The 18,967-nt window shown below is 37.3% G+C and overlaps 1 protein-coding gene across 1 annotated transcript in view; it reads right to left on the bottom strand.

Moving 5' to 3' along the window:
• Nucleotides 1-679: 679 nt before the first annotated feature.
• The window catches only part of LOC132203696 (division abnormally delayed protein), a 36,789-nt gene continuing 18,501 nt past the window's right edge, over nt 680-18,967 (bottom strand). Inside the window, exons 5-8 of the mRNA XM_059631639.1 lie at nt 9,912-10,186; nt 4,173-4,299; nt 3,287-3,455; nt 680-1,975 (exon numbers count right to left, since the gene is read on the bottom strand). Coding sequence (XP_059487622.1) covers nt 1,806-1,975; nt 3,287-3,455; nt 4,173-4,299; nt 9,912-10,186 — 741 coding nt within the window. The 3' untranslated portion in view covers nt 680-1,805. The remainder of the gene's footprint in view (nt 1,976-3,286; nt 3,456-4,172; nt 4,300-9,911; nt 10,187-18,967) is intronic.

The following is an 18,967-nucleotide window of genomic DNA, read 5'->3' as shown; positions in this document are numbered from 1 at the left end:
GGTAGGTGTTCTTAACATGTTAAAACCAAGTACTGCGTAAATGATACACATGCATTGTTTCTCTTTGTGAGGAAATTAAATTAACGTACATTACATCGTTCTAAGTTTATGGATTACTTTGAAGAGACAGTATTTGTTATTGCTGTTCATGCCACAAAAATGGAAATTCCAACTCCACAAAATATATATAGATCTGACAGAACCAATTTGGATCAAGAGTGGCATATTTATTGAAAGCTGAAATGTATTGTATTTACTTAAGAATTAATAAGGGTAGTGGACAGTAATTGTGAGGCTTTATAATTTGCTGAAAACTAAATGAGAGTGTGGTTACAGGCAGTATTTTTGTATTTGTCTAACATGGCAATATAGATCTTACTTTCCGTTATAATATATTCTCCATAATTATATAACATCAGTTAGCCAATATCAGTAATATAAGCATTATTTTTTTCATATCGTTCATCATCAAGTAACATAGGAAGCATTTTGTTTCTCCTTTAATATTTATATTTTTAACCTTACGATTAACACTTTATTTAATTATTTTTTAACTTTTTAATTTATGGCACAGCTTCTTTTTCATTCATTTTTTTTTCAACCAATTGCTTGTTGCTGTTCATTTATTATTTTAATTTTCCTCAAGACGTTCTACTAGTCATCTCAATTCCAATTTCAACCTCTTTTGACCAATAATTAACAGCATTTTCCCACATTCACTAACTTTATCACAGATTTTCGTGTATGAAACAGCGATTTTTCACCATCACTAACTTAAAAAACTAAATGATCAAACCGTTTAACAAAATATCATCATCTTCTCCTACAGAAGTCAAATGCAAAAATAAATTTTAAGCATTTCCCTACCAGTGGAGCTGCATGTTTCACTAAAATTCAGAGCTAAAATTTCTGGTGACCCATGTCATTTTTGGAACACTCTAGTAAAGACAATTTGGCAATATAACATATTGAAACGCACTTTTTCCAATTTAGTTTAAAACTAGGAAAATAAAATCACAAACCACTTTAATGATCACTAATTTCCAAGGACTAAAGCAAATTTTAAATAGGAATAGAGGGTTATTTTTTTCTTTCAAAAATATAAGTGAAATACTGATCCACACAGCCAAATGCAAATTCATCAAATTAAATTTTAGCCAAATACTGCCCAAGTCACACTTTTGTGCTAGTTTTACATGTGACCAAAGAACTCTACAAAAGCAAAGTGTTATTTTTGCGACATGGGTCTCTATATATAAGCCTAATCAACAGCTCCGGTATAAAAAGCACAAAATTCACTGAACGCAAAAATAACGAACGATTCTGCAACAAATCACTTCGAACTCGGTGCCCTTTCCCACTCCCACATTAATTTAGAGTCTAATTAATTAAATCAAAAAAGGAGTCACAGATGACTTAGATGGAGCAGTCACAATATAAATCAATACACATTTGTTACACATCAATTAAAAAATAACTTTAGAACAATAAAAGTTTTGAACTCCGAAATCAACATATTATATTACATGATTTAATAGCAAGTGTTTGTGTGTCTCTCTCGTCAATCTCTAAAGAGCTATGCTGGAGGGATAGGATTTTTTAGTCAAAAGATTTTTTCTCTTACAACAACATATATGAGACGGATCGTCAATCAATCTTTTCATCTTGTATATATTGTGTTATACATTTTTTAGTGTTTTATATTTCAACCGTTGATTTTTGCAAGTGTGTGTCTGTGTTGGTTTTTGTGTATGTATGTGCTAATTTGTGATTTATTTCTCTTTCTCTCTGGATCAAGTGGCCCTTCATGCTAGATGGGGGGCCAACTTGAAGAGCAGAGCCACCGATAAGCTAATTGCCCATAACGCAGTGCTGATACGATGTTGGGTCGAACTGCTTGTTTCCTTGCTACCGGCGTCTCGACCGCCTGTTGGGGAGTGCGATACAGTTCCAGGCTTGCGTCGAATGGGTCCATCTGGGGCAAAAAGAAAAATTGCATTAATTGAGATTTATTAAAAAATATTTATAAAAGTACAAGAACGATAAAAATTCAAGTAAACCGGAAGAATATTAAACTATTAAAAAATGAAGATAAAATATTGAGGAAATTGGAGGAAATAATAAATTATTGTCATATTATTATAAGCTATTTTACATTATTGCATTTAAAAATAAATAAATAAATCTCAAATATCTTTCCCAAATTGGTTAAAATTAACTTTTATTAGCATTTCATTTGCTATAGAAAAAATATTTTAAATCCTAAAAATTTGAAACAAGCTTTTATGTTATTTTTTATTTTCCTATCAGTTAAGTTTTTGAATGACGAAATGCTTTCTTGGAAATAAGTGTTGATGTGTCGTCTTTTCTTCCCGCTACAGAAATCAATAAAGACAGTGACAAGATTGCAGGGTGGTGCTGCTGCAAAGATGCAAATTTTACGCAGTGACGAAAGGCGATGACTACGGGAAATATAAAAAGAAAATTGTTATTTCTAACAATGGGCGTTTTTTATGACACAGCGTGCAAAGGGAGGTGATTCACTATGAGAGGAGGAATCCAGGAGTCGCGGCGCGAGACGCAACACCCCGTGGCGTGGGCGCCCGCCTCATTATTGCCCTGTGCGCGAATATGACGAGTGTGGGCTGCTTGCGGGTCACGGGGTCGGCGGCAATTCTTTTGTTGCCACTTTGCACGCCCGGCCCATCTTCTTGTCTCTCTCTCATCTTGTGTGTGCAAGCGTGAATTAACCAATTATCATATAAACCTCTTAAAAACGGCCTCCTGCTTATTATTCATGCTCAACTCTCAGCAGAGGTTGGTTAAACCTCAAGCTGACAAGAGCAGAGAGAGCGAGACATTTTGCCTTTTATAGGCACATCAGCTGCATATTTTTCCACAAAAAAAATTAAATTTGAATAATATAAAGAAAGATAAACTCGCGATATTTTAAGATTGGCTGAATTAAATTAATATTGAACACGGTAATTTTTTTGTTAAAAACCTTTCCGTTTTTAATTCAGATTTCTAAATAATGAGAATAATTTTTTCCCACAGTCTATTCAACAAAAAATACTCTCAAGAAATAAAAGAAATATACATGGTTTCGAGTTTCAAATCTTCTCGGAGAAGAAAATAAATGCCAGTAGCTGAAAAAATATTTGAGCCTTTTCTTTGCAAAACAATAAAGGACATGGAGAGCAAAGAGGGCGGATGGAACCCCGCGGCGCAAGCAAATAATGAAAAGAATTGTGCACAAAGCGCGGATAATTTAGAGCAGGCGTACCTCCACCGCCAGTGCCTCTGACTCCACCGCCTCCAGAGCCCGAGCCGTCCCAGTTGTCCTCGTCGTCAGGACCTCCGCCGGGGTTCGGCTCAATGCCACCGGAACCAGAACCGTCCTCGAGTACTTGATTGTCCGCGTCTGGCAGCGCACTTGACTGGCCGAGCAGGGCCTGTGAAAGGATAAATGGTCAAACGATCAAAAGGGATCTTAATTAGAGGCCGCAGGGGCTTGAGACTGAGTCAGCGGGGGTGGACCAAAATTTAAGCCATTTAAGGACAAGTGGTGAAAGACGACTGGATTATTTTCATAGACCTTGGAAATGCTGAATAAATAAGATAATCAAAATAATTCTAAATTGGGGTTCAAAATCTGTTGATTTTGATTATCATCATCAAGGTTCGAGGTTCACTCACCATCACAACAATAAAAAATTCTGATTGTTGGCGATTGGGCACAATTTTCCTTGTACCAAATCAGAGAGCTCAAACGAAAATCAAATTTTTATTCCTTGTTGCGATGATCATCAAAAATAAATTAGTTGACATGAAATAAAATTTTGAATATTAATCATTTCAATTAATTTGCAAAATATACAAAATTAATTGATTTCATTATTGAAAATGCGTTTTTGAAACTTTTTGTCAGTTAAAATGCTAAAATAATTATTTAATTTACTTGAGCATTCCAGTTTAAAATTAGATGTGTATCATATATATAATTTTTATCCTGCATCGGTCCAGCAGCAGGTTTTAACTGATTTCTGCTGTTGCAAGACTTTCGGTGTCCATGCGCATTCCCAGCAGTTTGAAAACCAGTCGTCGTCTCGAAACTAAAGATCCCCGCTGCCCATCCATGATGGTACACAGAAGGTATGTGTATTCCTTACACGTCGCACTTGCCGCAGGCGGTCGCTCATCTGAATTATTCTCAAGTCGGTCGGCTTGCCGTTCCAAGGCAGCTCGGGGTTGTACTTCTGCGCTCCAAGACCGGCGCTCACCACGGTCTTGGTGTACCTGCGAATCACAAAACCAATGCACGTGTGAATACAAATTTGGAAAAGTGCGCAGCCCCCGAGGGAGCGACTCAAATCAGGTTAGGCCGCACGCGAAATTGGCACCGCCAATTAAGCCTTCGAGGGGTGGATCAGCTTGATTGGCCCAAATGGATTGGAAATTTTTTCCACGCACGCTTCACCCAGCGGGGCTCGATACTAAACCCTTGTTGGCAACTTTTTGTCAGCACCAAGGGTTGAGCACGCTGCTGAGAGCAGATGAGACACGCACCCTTGAAGAATCGCTGACTGCGTGCAAGAAAAAAATCGCAAAAAAAATTGGGAGCGAGATGCGAAGCTCGAGGGTTTAGTGGCGCGGAATTGATTTCTTATCGCGGAATGAAAGGAATTTTCCGCCTGAAAAAGCGCCGGTAATTAAGTTTTGCCGAATAAAAAAAGTGCTCTCGCATTTTTTCGCAGATGAATGGAGGCACTGCAGCGATGATTCAATTTTCTAGTTTATTAATTTTATTACTATCTTTTAAGTTTTGAAGCTTTTCATCTTTTAAAGGTTACAACACAAAAAACTGACCTGTTTAGAACTGTTAAATAACCAGACGAAGGGCGTAAATATTTATGTAAAAAATAGTTTAAAACAAAAGTATTTGTAGAATCATTACTTGAAACTAAAAAAAAGAGGAATTATGCAATGCCTAAACTGAGTTTTCGGGACATTTTTCTCTTCAACATTGAAAATTCTGGGCTAAAACGTTTCTCTTCTTTTTCGCTTCACCATACATAATATATTATTATGGATGCAGTTTTTGAGTCGAGTGTGGTTGAGAGGAAGATGAATCACCTGCTGGCGGTGGCATGCAGGAAAAAGGGTTTCTCCAGAGCCTAAATTATGCTCCACGGGGAGAAGATCGATTCGCACAGCGGGTCTGTCTCTCCGGTGCACATATTTTCGCCCGGCCCCCGAAAAGGCGTCAAATTGAAAAAGCACGAGAGAGGTGCTGCAAAACTGTATGAATATTTCATGTATCAATTTCAAACGAAAACTTTTGTCCGCCGAATGTAATTTGCATATCAAATGCGGCACTTTATTACCATTTTGCATTCAATGTTGCCGTCATCGCTTTTCGTGTTTACCTTGTGCAATATTATATATACAGAGAAGAAGAGACGTACACAGTCGTAAAATGTATAAATAAGCAGAGAATGAGTTGCCAATGCAAGGCACATGACACATTTCCGGTGTGCAGTTACGCAAGCACCTCATAAACGCGACGGAAGGTGTATGCTAATTAATGAATGACTTTGTGGGAACATCTATCTTGCTAATTTGATAATAATTGCAGCATATTTTCCGGTTGATCAACTAAGGAAGATAATTATTAATTATAGCCACGTTTTAAATTCGTGTCAAGCAAAATACTACATAACTGAAGTTTTTTACTAGTTTAAGTACAAACCTAGGAATAACATTTTTTTTTGTAAATTGATTAGCATGTAAATTATATTTCTCATTTCTCTTTTAATTTTAGTTGTGTTAACCCTCATGACTACACAAATAGGCAACCCAAAACACCGGGAAAAAAACTATTATAAACCAATACAATCAATAAAGACACTTTGCATTGCAACTAAACCACAAATTCATGGTCGGTAGTGTGTTATTATGAAAAGAATAAGAAATCAAAGTTTTCCCGGGCTTTTAAATTCAGAACCTTTAAAAATTTGCTTCTGAATTAGTAAATTAATTAAAATAAAATATTAAATAATTAATAATAATTAGTAATTAGGTAATTTGTCCCCTTCTTTCCACGAAGGAAAATTTTGAATACCTCAATCACAGTTTTCTTAAATCTTCAAACACAGAATTTTAAGATAATTATCCAAATTTAATTGATTTTATAGTTTAATTTTCATTTAATTAATAAATTTCTTGTAGTTGTAAAATAAATTATCAAAAAAAAATATTTATAAAGAAAGGAAATATTATTACCTTAATATGGTTTAATGAAATTGTTGAAAGAAGCTCAATAAACTAGAGGGTATTTGAACTTTTCAATTGAGCAACTCTTTGAGACGCACAATTTCGCAACGGAGCTGCTTGCAAAGCAAATAATTCAAGCGCATTTCTGCGATGAAATTATTGTTATTACCAAGTTTAATCAAGCAAATGAATCAACCGTCGAGCGCTTGGTGATAGGTGCTGCGCGCGACGCGGTGAATAATAACAAAAATAACCCTTTAAGCTCAAATTGATAGGTGTAATAATGTAAACTAGTTTATTAAAAGAGACGAGGAACGTCGTATCGTCGAAACGTGGTGCGAATAACAAACAGTGCAAATATTCAATTTATACATAAGAGAAGAGAGCGCGAATACAAAACACTTCTCTTTCGTTTCAAGCAAATATAATACACTCGGGTTCACAGAGAGAAATAATACATATTTTACACGCAGAGAGAGCCATCCTCCATTTTTCACCAGTGTATAAAAAGAGTTTGGAATACACACAGCAATCTCCAGCACTTTTCGGAACAAGTCTCTCTCTTTCTCGCAAACATACTACATGCATTTTTCATGCATGATTCAAGCAGGATTTTGCAACGAACTCCCGAGGCAGCAATAAATTTCGGACGGACCAGCCAAGGAAAGGAACGCGCTCATCTTCAAAAACTTTTCTCTCTGCGAGGCATAGTGGGAGTTTAAAAAAATTGTACGTGCGGCCCAAATATTCTTCTGCCCGCTGCTGAATAAATATGAGATGACTTTCGTACGAAATGCTGTTAGTGAATTCTCCAGCGTTTACAGTAATGTTACCAGCATTTATCAAGAAAGTTTTTTTTTCAGAACGTCCGTCTGCAGATTATATTTAATTTTTCCTACAAAATATATTGGAAAATAACTGCTAAGAGGATGATTACAAGTTTTTATAACCCAGATAATTATATAACTTACAATTAATGATATAAAATAATTATTATTATTAATGTTGCTTATTTGTCCAAATTGTTACATCACATTTTTTACATAATTAATTTTTTTTTAATTCAGTTGACTTTTTGGCTTATCCAAAAGAAAATCATAAAGTTATGAAATAATTTTGAATAAATTTCAAAATAAAATGAATTTTTTAGATTGGATTTTCATCAGCGCTGCACAGTTTTATTTTGTTTCTTCTTCTTTAACTTGACACCGCATAATAACAAGGCTGCAGCTTTTTATACTTTTGTGCAAGGAAAAAAAAGCAGAAAAGATCCTTTTCCCTTTGCGCTTCCTTTCCACCTTTAATTATGCAACCGAAGTGCTCGGTGTCACCTTTTCGCCAGCCAGACAAAAGGATCGCGAGCGCATTATCGCAGGAAACCAGCAGATCTGGTGAATGCAGTACTTTGTGAAAACGCTGGTTGTTTGCCGTGCACGGACGAAAGAGAGAAAAAGAGAGGCGCTCTTTTATATCTGGAGAAACAGAGGGCCAGCATTGTCGCAAAAATTACGTGCAATAAGCGCGCAGAGAGCTCATTTTACACCTGCTTCAGCTCAGCCAGCGAGCAGAGCTGAAACGAAATTTGATTTGCTCATTCTCCGCTTTCCACCAGCTCGGAATCTTGGTCTCCCCATTTGCGAAAATTGCGCGCCCGCCGAGATCTTTCCCGGCTGGAATTACACTTGGGAACAAAAGCTGTTCATGTGTGCGCCGAGTTAACAAAGAGCAAAAGAGCTTTTAATTATATACTCTTGTATATACAGCTCCTGTGGGTTGTCGGGCGGTCCGAGAGAGAAAAAAAACGCGTGCAATTTCGCGTCGCTGGGAAAAACCGCACAGGGAGTTTTGCACCCAAGTTCATTTGTTTCATTATTACGCATTTTTGTGCCTTTTCCGGTTTGTGTTTACTTTGATGACTGCAGTGAGTACAATGAGATGCAAACAAAACAAAAACACAGTCTTTAATTGTGAGAATATCCTAAATTTCTAGACAACACCATAGGACAACAAAAGTAAATTATACAAGAAAAAATTTCTCGAAAATTAGTAGAAGCAAATCTGAATTTGTTCAACAAAAAAAAAAAATTCCTGTAATATTGCTCAACTTTTAACTGATTTCATTTTTTCATATTATCCCTGCTGTTTCCCATATTGATTTTTTATAAAAAGAGAAAATTGGGCGAAATAAATAACCCATATCTGACCCATATCCTGCTCTAATCATCATACAACAGCATTATAATTTTTATTTTGATCTTATGCTTTTAATTTTTTTAAAAATAAGAAAATTTTAAATTACATTGATAATGAATGGAAAAAATTAACTATATCAAAATATAAAACCACAACCTCTTTAAAATTGGCCTTTTTATGATTAATTTTTATTATAATAAATAAAAAAAAAATCAGCCAGTTCCAATTATTTTAATTTCTTTGGAATTTGCGTCACAAAAAAAAATCAAAATCCCCAATAAAAAAACCCCATGCACACGTTTGTCTTTTTACAAACCATGAAATTCAGTGGAACGAATATTAATGCACCGCTCGCACATCACGGGTAACTAACTCAAGTGAGTCACGCGTGCGGTAAAAAATAATAAGAAACGACAAGTCGTTCAAAAGTGCACATGACAATCCGCCGAGATAAAATCTGGATCTGCCCCTTCTTATCCATAAATTGAGACGCAACTAAACCACATATTAATCGAGAAGATTCATAATGCCACTTCCCTTGCGGTTCGCCGATATCATTGAATGCAGAAAGAAGAGATGAATCAGTACAACATGAGTTCCTTCGCATCATAATCACGCTTTTAATAATTAACTTCTGAAAATATAGATTGCGAGATAAACGAATGACGATGAAAAATTTAACACCTTCCGGTCGGTAATTTTTTTTTTATATTGAGAAGAAAAAAACTTATTTGCAAAATTAATTTCAAGCATCATGGAAGAAGAGATGTACTGCAAAAATATATTTTTTTACCAACAAATGAAGCTGTTTGTAGTTTTTTAGCAAAAGTAAAAATGCAAAAGGACTGCCTTTGTGAATAATGGACTTGACAAACAAATTTAACGCTGGAAAATATTGCAGAGGCAACACGTTGCGACACACTGCTGGTAATCTCATTACCATACACTCATCGCTAATTGCTCGCATCTCCGGCCGTCGCCGGTTCGAAGCAGGGAGCCGAGAATCGTCGCGTTGAAAACAGAGGACGCGAATTTGTACTCGGCTGCAAATATTTTCTTTTCACGCTCGCGTGCCTCGGCATAAAGGAGAGAAGGGCAAAGTGCGGTGACTTTTGTTTCTGCTATTCGCTTTGTTACCTACAAGACCGACCTTTCTCGAGCGAAAGAGACTTTTCATTAAATTCCTCCCGAGAAAATAAGAAAAAGACGCTGGCAAAGTTTGTTCCTCTCGGCACTTGACTATAGAAATGCACACGACAGTTTTGCAATTAGGATTTTTTTGTGCGGCTTCTCATTTTTATCCTCTCTGCTTTTAAAAAAAGTTGCTCGTCTCAAGAAAAATTGTTCAGAGGAAAAGAAACATTAAACGAGCTTTTCATTAAAGAAATTTCCTTTCCATTCCTTGAAAAAAAATTTTTTTGGGAAATTAAATTTATACTCACTGCGAAATCCTCTGCCCGTTCCAGCACTCGGCGTGCGTGTCTGTCTCGGCAAAGCTGTCGTCCGCGCAGATGGAGTCGGACAGGCTGGAGAAGAAGCCCTTAGACCTGATCAGGCTGACCAGCACCTGTCTCGCCAGGTTGGACAGCTGCGTCTCCAGCTCGTACTTGTTGTCCTTCTTCAAGGACAGTTTTGACGCCTTGGACGGAGCCGTTTTGGGCGACTTTTGGTGTTTCGGGGTGTCCTGCAACTGCACCGGCCCGCACGCAGATTTCACCTGGAAAAAAATATAAAAAAAAAAAGAAAATTATAATGTAATTTTATATGAAAAGCAAAATAATCTATAAGAACATTAAATTATAAATAAATAATACTTTCAAGTGGAAGGAAAAATGATTTGATTTTTCCTTTTTTTTTTTGCATTTCATTATGTGGATTTGATGCATTTTGTTGTTTATTTGTCTGAATTGTTAGGACATTGGCTTATTGAACAAATGACAACACCACTAGTTAGATAATTTTATTTTTAAATTACAGTAATTTGACGAAAATATAGAAGGAATAGATTGTAATTAGTAATAATAATCTTTGTAAAATTTAATAATACTGTTTTAAAATTATTTTTTCATGTTTTTTTTAATCAAAAAAAGTTCAGTCACCTGATCAATTCGACAGATTTTTTCGCATGACGTGGTTTATTTTATAAAATTTAAATTTTTATCAAAATTTTACACAACTTTTTATTTAAAAATTAAATTATACCTTGATTTATTTTAGACACCAAATTTATATAAAATTCTTCACAATCTTTAGTTCTAAAGCTTTGCAGTTGAAATTGGTTTAAATCTGCTCATTGTCAGCCGCAGCATAGTCTGCTGTGTGGTTCACTTAGCTAACCAGTGTTAATAAGCGCAAGCATTGTTGTGGAATTTTGCAGCGGCTTAATTGCACTGGGTCGGCCTAGTTAGTCGGTGAGGTCTTTTGGATTATTTTCACGCCGGCCGGCAAAAGTGCCGCTTCCTTTCTCGTCGTTTGTCCTTTGACCCTTTTGCAAATGAGCTCGACGACACGCACGCCTACAAGCAAGAGGCCGCCCTTGTGCTTTTCTCGCGTCACATGCGAAAAGCAGCAGCAGAGTTTGTCAGCGGCGGTAAATGGAAATCCAGCTTGTGCAGACGCTTAACTCGTGAATATTAAGCGCGCCCAAGTGAGCCCTCAGGCAGCCGGCTAGACAAAACACCAAAAGGGTTGCAAACGCACGCTCACGTACTGAGCGAGCGGCGCAAACGAGCACCCGACTTTTTGCCTTTCCACTCGGCGCGTTTTTCCGCCCGCCCCGCTTTTGCTGACTAATGCAAGTGACAGCGGCAGGAAAATTCGAGCGAGACAAATAATGCGACACACCCAAAATTAAATATTTTTTAAAAGAGTGGTTAGTACTAAAAGTGCGCATAACACTCTATGATTGATTTCAAATTACTTTCTTTGCACCTTTTACACTTTAGATGATTATTTCGCATGAACTGAAAATATTTCCTTATTAAGCATGCAAAACTATCTAAAATAAAAAAAATTAAAAAAAAAGATAAGGCGAAATGTTCAAGGCATAAATTACTCTGAATAAAATTTACAAAAGATAAAAAAAATGTAAATCAAGCTATAAAAAGGATTGTTATCAACGAGTAGAAACTTTTTTATTGTTATCTATCCGTCTAAATTGTTAAAAAAATACATTGAATATAAAAAGAAAACAAATTTAATATTAGGTTTTAATTTTGAATTTATGAAATTTCTTTAAAATTTCTGGTTAATTATAATTGATGATTTCCATTAGTTTTAATGCCTCAATGCTTCTTATCCAAAATTGTTGTTTGTTTTGCTTAGAATTTCAACAAACAAAAAATTCCCATTTGAACATTCTGCGTGTGAACTGGCGAGAGCACGTTATGCGTATTTTGCTCCTCCTGGCTGTCGCGCACAACTCGCAAATTGTAAACACCAAGGGACATGAGAAAATTCAGTCGCCGCGCCGACCGTTTCATGTATGACGTCAAGTGGAGAGCTGCTGTGTGTTCTGTACTCCACATTATTGAATGTAATTTTGTGTGTTTGCATTATCAGCCGTGCGTGTACTGATGTGTGTGTGTTTATTGCGGAGAAATCATCGGCATTTTTTCCATCCCACTTTTGGCGAGCGCTGCTCAAGCGCACTTGGTGGCAATATGGAAATGATAAACACCCATAAATTATCCTGCATTAAATCAAAGTCGAGCTCTTCTCTCTCACTCTTTTTGTGTTCAGCTGCTCTTGCGCCGCTTGGTGATAAGAAAAGGGAAATTTATTGGATCCGAGATTGCTCGTCGGCAAAGGAGAAAATTCGGGGTGCGGAGCTTTGTCCTCCTGCCATTTATTAGTCGCATGCCAATAAGCTGTTTATTCACCCCGCGAGCCTCATAAATAATAAACTCGTATGAATTTTAATTTGCCCTGTTTCATGATATCAAATTACGGAAATGTTACTGCATTGAGTCGTTAATCAGAAGAATTTAAATTAAAAGTTACTTGAATTAATTCAAGCTAAATTGCATCTCATCACTTTCTATTTCTAGATATTATCCTTATTGAATTTATGAATCAAAAAGCAAACGTTTTCTTCTAACAACAAAAACTAGAAATAATTTTCAAAATCTAAGAAAGTTTACACAAAATTGAAAATTTTCTTATTATCGCTCTTGAAATTTTTTACCGTAGAATAATACAACTCTACAAGGAAACAAGATAAAGTTTTTTTTACATATTTCTAAAAAATATATTGTTCTCCTAACTTTTATTTCAAACATGATAAAGAAGGAACAAATAAAAAACCCACAATTTCTGCAATTATTTCCTTTTTTTTTGAAAATCGTTTGAAAATATGAAAATTATTTATGATGAAACAAACAAATTTGAATCTCTACAAAAGTTCAGCTGACTTTTATTTATAATAATTTTGTCCTCTTTTTAACATTAAAGAATGTTGCAAAGTAAAAAAATGATTCACCTGATAAGCAGCAGGAAACCAAACCCATAATTCCATCTCTTCACAGTAAGTGACTCACGCGAAATTCCATTCCAAATCCTCTAAAATTCAAGTTCATATTTTTTTCTTTACATTTTATACTTTGTCTCTCCCTCTAGACACGACCGTATGTATGCAAATTTCAGGCTGTAAAATTTTCCCACCAGCCTTCGGTTATGCTAAATTTGCAGCGGCAAAAAAATCTCGCACCCAAAAGTTCAGCGGGTCTTAGCGAAAAATTTTTTACGCGAGACCGAGCTGATCGCACGCCGCGGCCGGTCGGCCGATCGAAAATATCAAGACCGCATAAAACCTGATTACAAAGGCTCTTGGCGTGAGAAATATCTTTCTTGGGTGCCAAGAGGCGAAAAGTAGCTGCATTCCTGCACTGAAACTCTATCTTAACGTACACATTGGATCCTTTTCTCTTCATCAGCTGTTGGGTGGGTGCATTTGATCTGCCCCGGTACATTTTTTTTCAACACAAATACCTCTTTCTCTTGGCGGGATCGTTATTTTTTTTTCAATCTAGGAAATGCCGCATTTTTGTCTGCTCGTCTGCCTCGGCCGCCGCCGCCGTGTGATGTAAGCATTAAAAAATCATGCGGATACTTTTCAAGGCTATCGGCTCGAGGGATTGACGTGTAAATTGCGCCGGCGAGAGAAAGAATCGAGACAGCACACCGGGCTTATTTAGTTAGGCAGGCCGGTTGCTCATTGACCATGCAGCAAGCAGTATTTTATTACGACGGGCAATTATATTTTTCCTTAATTTACTTTGCGCCTTCATTTCATTTTGCTCAATTAATGCTAATTTTTGGGCGGCGGCCTCTCTTCTTCATCACACGCTGCAAAAGAAGTTTTGCCAATCTCAAATGGAAATTATTACCAAGGCTTTTATTTATTTATTTAGCCCAAGTTGGTTTTAAGTTTAATTAAAAAAAGAAAAAATATTAAAACTCTATGTTCAAAAATCTGTTGCAAAATAGTGAAAAAATTTCTCTTATGCACCCAATTTCATATTCAAGAAAAAATATTTTTCATTTAAGAAAAGAAATATGCATTTGTAAATTAGTTTGAAATTGGTATGATGATAAATTTATTTAAATAAAGAAAAAAATTATTTCAAAATTAATTGAACCCTCTGAGCTGGAGCAAAAAAAATGAGGTTTCCAATACTCCAATACGTAATGGGCTTAAAAACTATTGGCATTCTTTTTAATTACTGTTTGCACCTGAATAACAGAATAAAAAAAATACTTAACACTGTTACCAAGATAAAGGTAAAACGCTAACCCATATATCATTAAGGCATTCTCAGGAAAATTTGGAATTTTTTGTCGCATTTCACCAACTTGAAAATTCATGGAGAGTTTTGCAAATATCCAGGAAAATTCGTTGAGAGAGAAATTGAAAATAATGTCATTGAAAAATATTAAATTAAATTTATTACATATTTGTAAAAATAAGAATTGATATAATATTTTTAAAAACGATATGAATTTTGCAAGAGCTCCAGCAGCTTTTGCGTGAATTTATTGGAATGGAAGAACGTTTAAATAAGGAAAAAATCCACTTGGATGAATTAAAAGTATACATAAATTAGATCAAAGTGATCGTGTACCGATCGAAACACGTTGGGTTTTACTGCACGGAAGCGTGTAAGCGCCTAGCTGAGCAAACAAATGGGTTTCAAGAGCCAAAAGTTGAGAGCGCGCTGCTCGGAAAACAAAAGCTGCCCGCCATCAATTAGCGGGATATAAAATCAAATGCAAACAAAGCGGGAGCGAGAGAAAGAGCAACTTTTCAATCAACTACTCTTTACGAGCGGCCGCGAGAGATAAAGACTTTTGCTGCTTTTTGACGCGAGCGGCCCTAAAACCCCACAGCGGCCCTTTGTCTCTCTGTCGAACCAAAACACAAATGTATGCGTCGCTGCTTTCCTTCTCTGTTTGTATAATGTGGACGAAAGAAAAACGCAGCAGTGGCGTTTTTATTAAGGTTCCGGTCTCTCTCGCGCGCTGCTGCAATTGAAAAAAACCGACCGGCGAGCGATTTATCACTTTTATTGGCTGGTGTCGCTGATGAAGGCCGGCCAAATAAAAATTAGACGCTACACTGGTTTTTCAACGCGATATTTATTGCCGCATAAAAGCAGGCCACTGTAAAATTGCGAAAAGTCTTAAAAGAAAAGATGAGCGGTTCTCCAGCATCCCCAGAATCAACCCCCTTTTGTGCCCTATGCAGAAGAAAAGGGAAAACGAGGGAATAGTCGCAGTCGTCTTTTGTTTTGGTTCGTTTCCTTTTATGGCGGAGAAGCAGCAGTTTTCTCGCTGCTCATTCTCAGAATTAGCACAGTTAAGTTAGGGTATAATTTATTTGTTTCAGCTGCAAATTTTGAAGAAATACAGTTGAAGATTCGCTAAACAATAGCTTTATAGTATTTTTGAAAAACAATTTCGAATTATTTATTATATCCTCATTATCCTCAAAAATTAAAAAAAAAATCAAGATGTAGAAAGTTTTTCTCAATTATTTAAAATTTTCATAATTTTATTTATTTATTTATTTATTTTTTCGTAGCATAACTTCCACGTTCAACTGCACTTTTTTGTCTTTTTTATACCAACAATCAAGTAACTAAAAAATCTGAATAAGAATGAGCCCTTCGAATTGACGATTTTCCTCTAAAAATTCCAGAACATAATTTAATTTAAACCATTTCAATTTTTTTTCTCACCAAATTTTCTTTATTGGTGATAACTTTCAATTTTTTAGATTATTTTTTAAATAAACCAGTGGTAATTTGGTTTTGGTTGATTTTTGAATGTCCGGGTGGTCCCTGATTGAATCCCAAAAGCAGATTGCTGCATGGATTTGTCATCGTTCTGCTTCCCCTGGTGCGTTTGTATTTATCCCAGGCCCTCGCGGATCAGCCACCCCTAGTTGTGCAGCCGATTGAGGGAAAAACGCGCGCGTTCATTCGGTGTGCGAGCGAGCGAGCGCTTCCCTGTGTGTGTGGATGGTATCGACCGCTGCTGGGCTTCGCGAAAGGGGCAAAACTAGACCACCAGCGCGGCACATAAAGAGCCCTGAGCAGCAACAACTCACTCCCGGCGTCCTCGTTTTTCTTTCGGTGTGTTTGGCGACCGACGAGACGGCCGAGAAAAGAAAAGCCTCAAAGGAAATTGTGTATTAATTATCTGTGCGACTGCTCCTTTGAGGCAGATTTCCCAAAGCAATTTCTTTCGTTAACGGGATGGTGGAAAAATGAATATGATTTCCCGCCATCGTTCTCTCTCGTCTCTTTGGCGTCGCTTTTCCCCGGTCGAGAGCTCTTTTGCGACTTATAGGGGGTTGTTAATTCGCTCTCTGGGAAATTGGTTATTCCTTTCATTGGCCATAAAGGCAGAAAAAAATTGAGATACTCGACTGACGCCAGGAGTGAAAAATGAGATATGATTAATGGAATACTAAAAAAAAATTTAAATTCATTTAAACCCTCCATTAGCTTTAGGAGTTGTAAAGATCAAAATAAACGAATTAAATTTAATTTTGGGGACATCAACTCGTTGTAATCATTATTCAATTGTAAAATATTTTTATTTGCTTTTATTTTTAATTTTTTATCTTTAAAAATTGAATTAAAAATTCCCGCAACTTTTCCTTTGTGTTGCTTTACCTCTGCTTTCGTCGTCTCCGGCTAAGAAAAATCACGTTGACACTCTGATCGTACAATCTCAGCAGCGGAAAATCTCCGGGGATTTGCGAGAGGAAAAGCCATTCGCCTACTTTTCCCTCGAGAGAGCTCCATCGTTTAGCAAGGCCATCGGTTGATTTATTTGGATTGCAGAAAATTTATAAAACTCTCGACTGCACTTTCTGCACACTCATGAACGTACACGGAGAGCATCTCTGGTGCAGGCCGGGGCGCAGCAACAGTTATGGTCCACGGCGGCACGTGCTCCATCCCTTTTGTTTGCTCTGTTTTGAGCCTTGTCCTCAATCCTCTTAGGAGAGCAATTTTTCAGAAGTGCTGCTCTGCTCGGTGTGCCCATAAAAAAGTAAAGTGGCGAGCAAAAAGTACAACAAACGCGTCGAATTTTTATTCCATTTGCACGCGCGCCGACCAGAGAGAAGAAGAAGAAGTGGAGCGGCAATAAAAGTTTGAATAATAGAAACGGCGCCTCTTATGGTGTCCGCGAAAAGGGCCGTAGGAGAAATTGCGGTGTAATTAGAGACTGGCCTGCACTTCGCTGCTACTTGTTGTTCCAAGATGAATTAATTATGCTTGCAAAGGAGAGCGGCGTTGCAATTTTGCAAAATGCGCCGGTATTATGTATAAAATAAATATGAATGCGAGATTGACGTGGAGTGTGTGTTTGCATGGCGTGTGAGCGTCGAGTTCGGTCTTTCATCGAGGGTTAAATTTCAATTTCCTTCGCTTCGCGTGAATACGCTTTGGACTCTTCAGAGGTTTCCGCTTCGATAGCCGTCGGCTTAAGTTGTTCGAGACAAGTTGCACACTTAATACATCAAAAGTCAACAAGTTTATAGGACTATAAAGGCGTCTCCAATAAATTCGCACGCGGCTTGCCTTTGTGCTACTTTGCATGCAATTGTAATGAAAATTACCATTAAATGACATAAATATGCGCAGTAAAATAAAGTAATCTTTTGGAATATAATAAATTGTTGCTGAGATGCTGGGAGCCAATTTGAAATTTAAATAAGAAATTATTTCTCAGATTTTTTTAATCCTTTTGTTAATAGGTAAACCTTATATTTAATTAAATATAATTATGGATTGGCGCATTTGGTTCGCGCATTTCATTGGCCTGAACACAGAATTTTTCAGGTCATTTCCATCATTTTGTATTCATCAAATCAATGAGAATGGAAAATAATTAGCGTGAAAGATTCTAAACACATTGGAAATTTTAAGTATAGGAAAATAATTTGTATAATGCTGAAAATTATTTGGAACTACGTTGGTGCTTTTAAAACCTATAAAACTTGATGTGTATTCATTAATCCAATTTCATTTTAATGGACCGAAGTGTTTCCTTTCCTTTTATTAATCAAGCCACACCGCAAGCAAAAAAAATTAGCCAGGATGCCAGGAAGTAGAGACTATAGCCTAGAATTCTTCGGCGTGCCCAAAAAATAATTTAACTTGTCCAATTACAACTCTCTAGCACTTCCCACTTTTTATCTTAATTACATTTTTCCAATTAGTTCCAGCAGTTAAGTCCTCGTGGAGGCACTTTAAAGCGGTCGGTCGGGCCATTTATCAACCCCATCATACATCAACTGCGGGCGGGCGGCGGCGGCGAACTCACACACGCGGCGATAAATTTCGATTGAACAAGTCGCAAAATAATTTGGAGCGGCCGAAGTATAAATCGCCATTAGGGCGTTTCGGCCGCAACGGGCCCGCAAAAGTGACGAAGTGTGCGAGGAGCGGCGGCCGGCCGGGTTCTGGCGGGGGGGGGGGGGTGGAGGGCGAGCTCTGGAGCCGCCCCCGAGCAACCCTCGTGGCGCCGCGATAGGCGCCACCAAATACGCTATAGTCTGCGTCGCGAAAAGCACCCTTTCTCTTTCTCCGGAGCTCCGAGCTCTAGAGCTCAGTCTCTCTCTCTCTCTTTCTATTTATTATTGTTGTATGACTGCTCCAGCGGCGTGTCTGTAAATTTATACAAAAGCTGCTGGATGTGCTTGCTGCTGGTGGTGAAAAAACACAGTCATCCTCGGCCGGGCTGTGGATTCTAGTCTTGCAATTTATAATATCGACCTGCCGAGCCCTAATAAAGTGGCACAACTTTATCAATTTTGCGAGGGCAATTTACAACGACAGGGCGCTTGTTGTCGGCGGCGCATGCAAATTAGAAACGCCCTCTGCGTTATTTATGCAAAGGTTCTATTACTGAGCTCGGCCATAAATTGCAAACTTCTCTACTTACAGCTGAACTTTTAAAAATTCGCCCAGAAGCGGCAGGT

This window comes from Neocloeon triangulifer, unplaced genomic scaffold (genome assembly GCF_031216515.1).
Source record: "Neocloeon triangulifer isolate White Clay Creek 2 clone unplaced genomic scaffold, ASM3121651v1 ptg000017l, whole genome shotgun sequence".
NCBI classification, from domain to species: domain Eukaryota; kingdom Metazoa; phylum Arthropoda; class Insecta; order Ephemeroptera; family Baetidae; genus Neocloeon; species Neocloeon triangulifer.
Note: the sequence above shows the minus strand (reverse complement) of the source record. Positions and strands in the feature narration are given on the sequence as shown.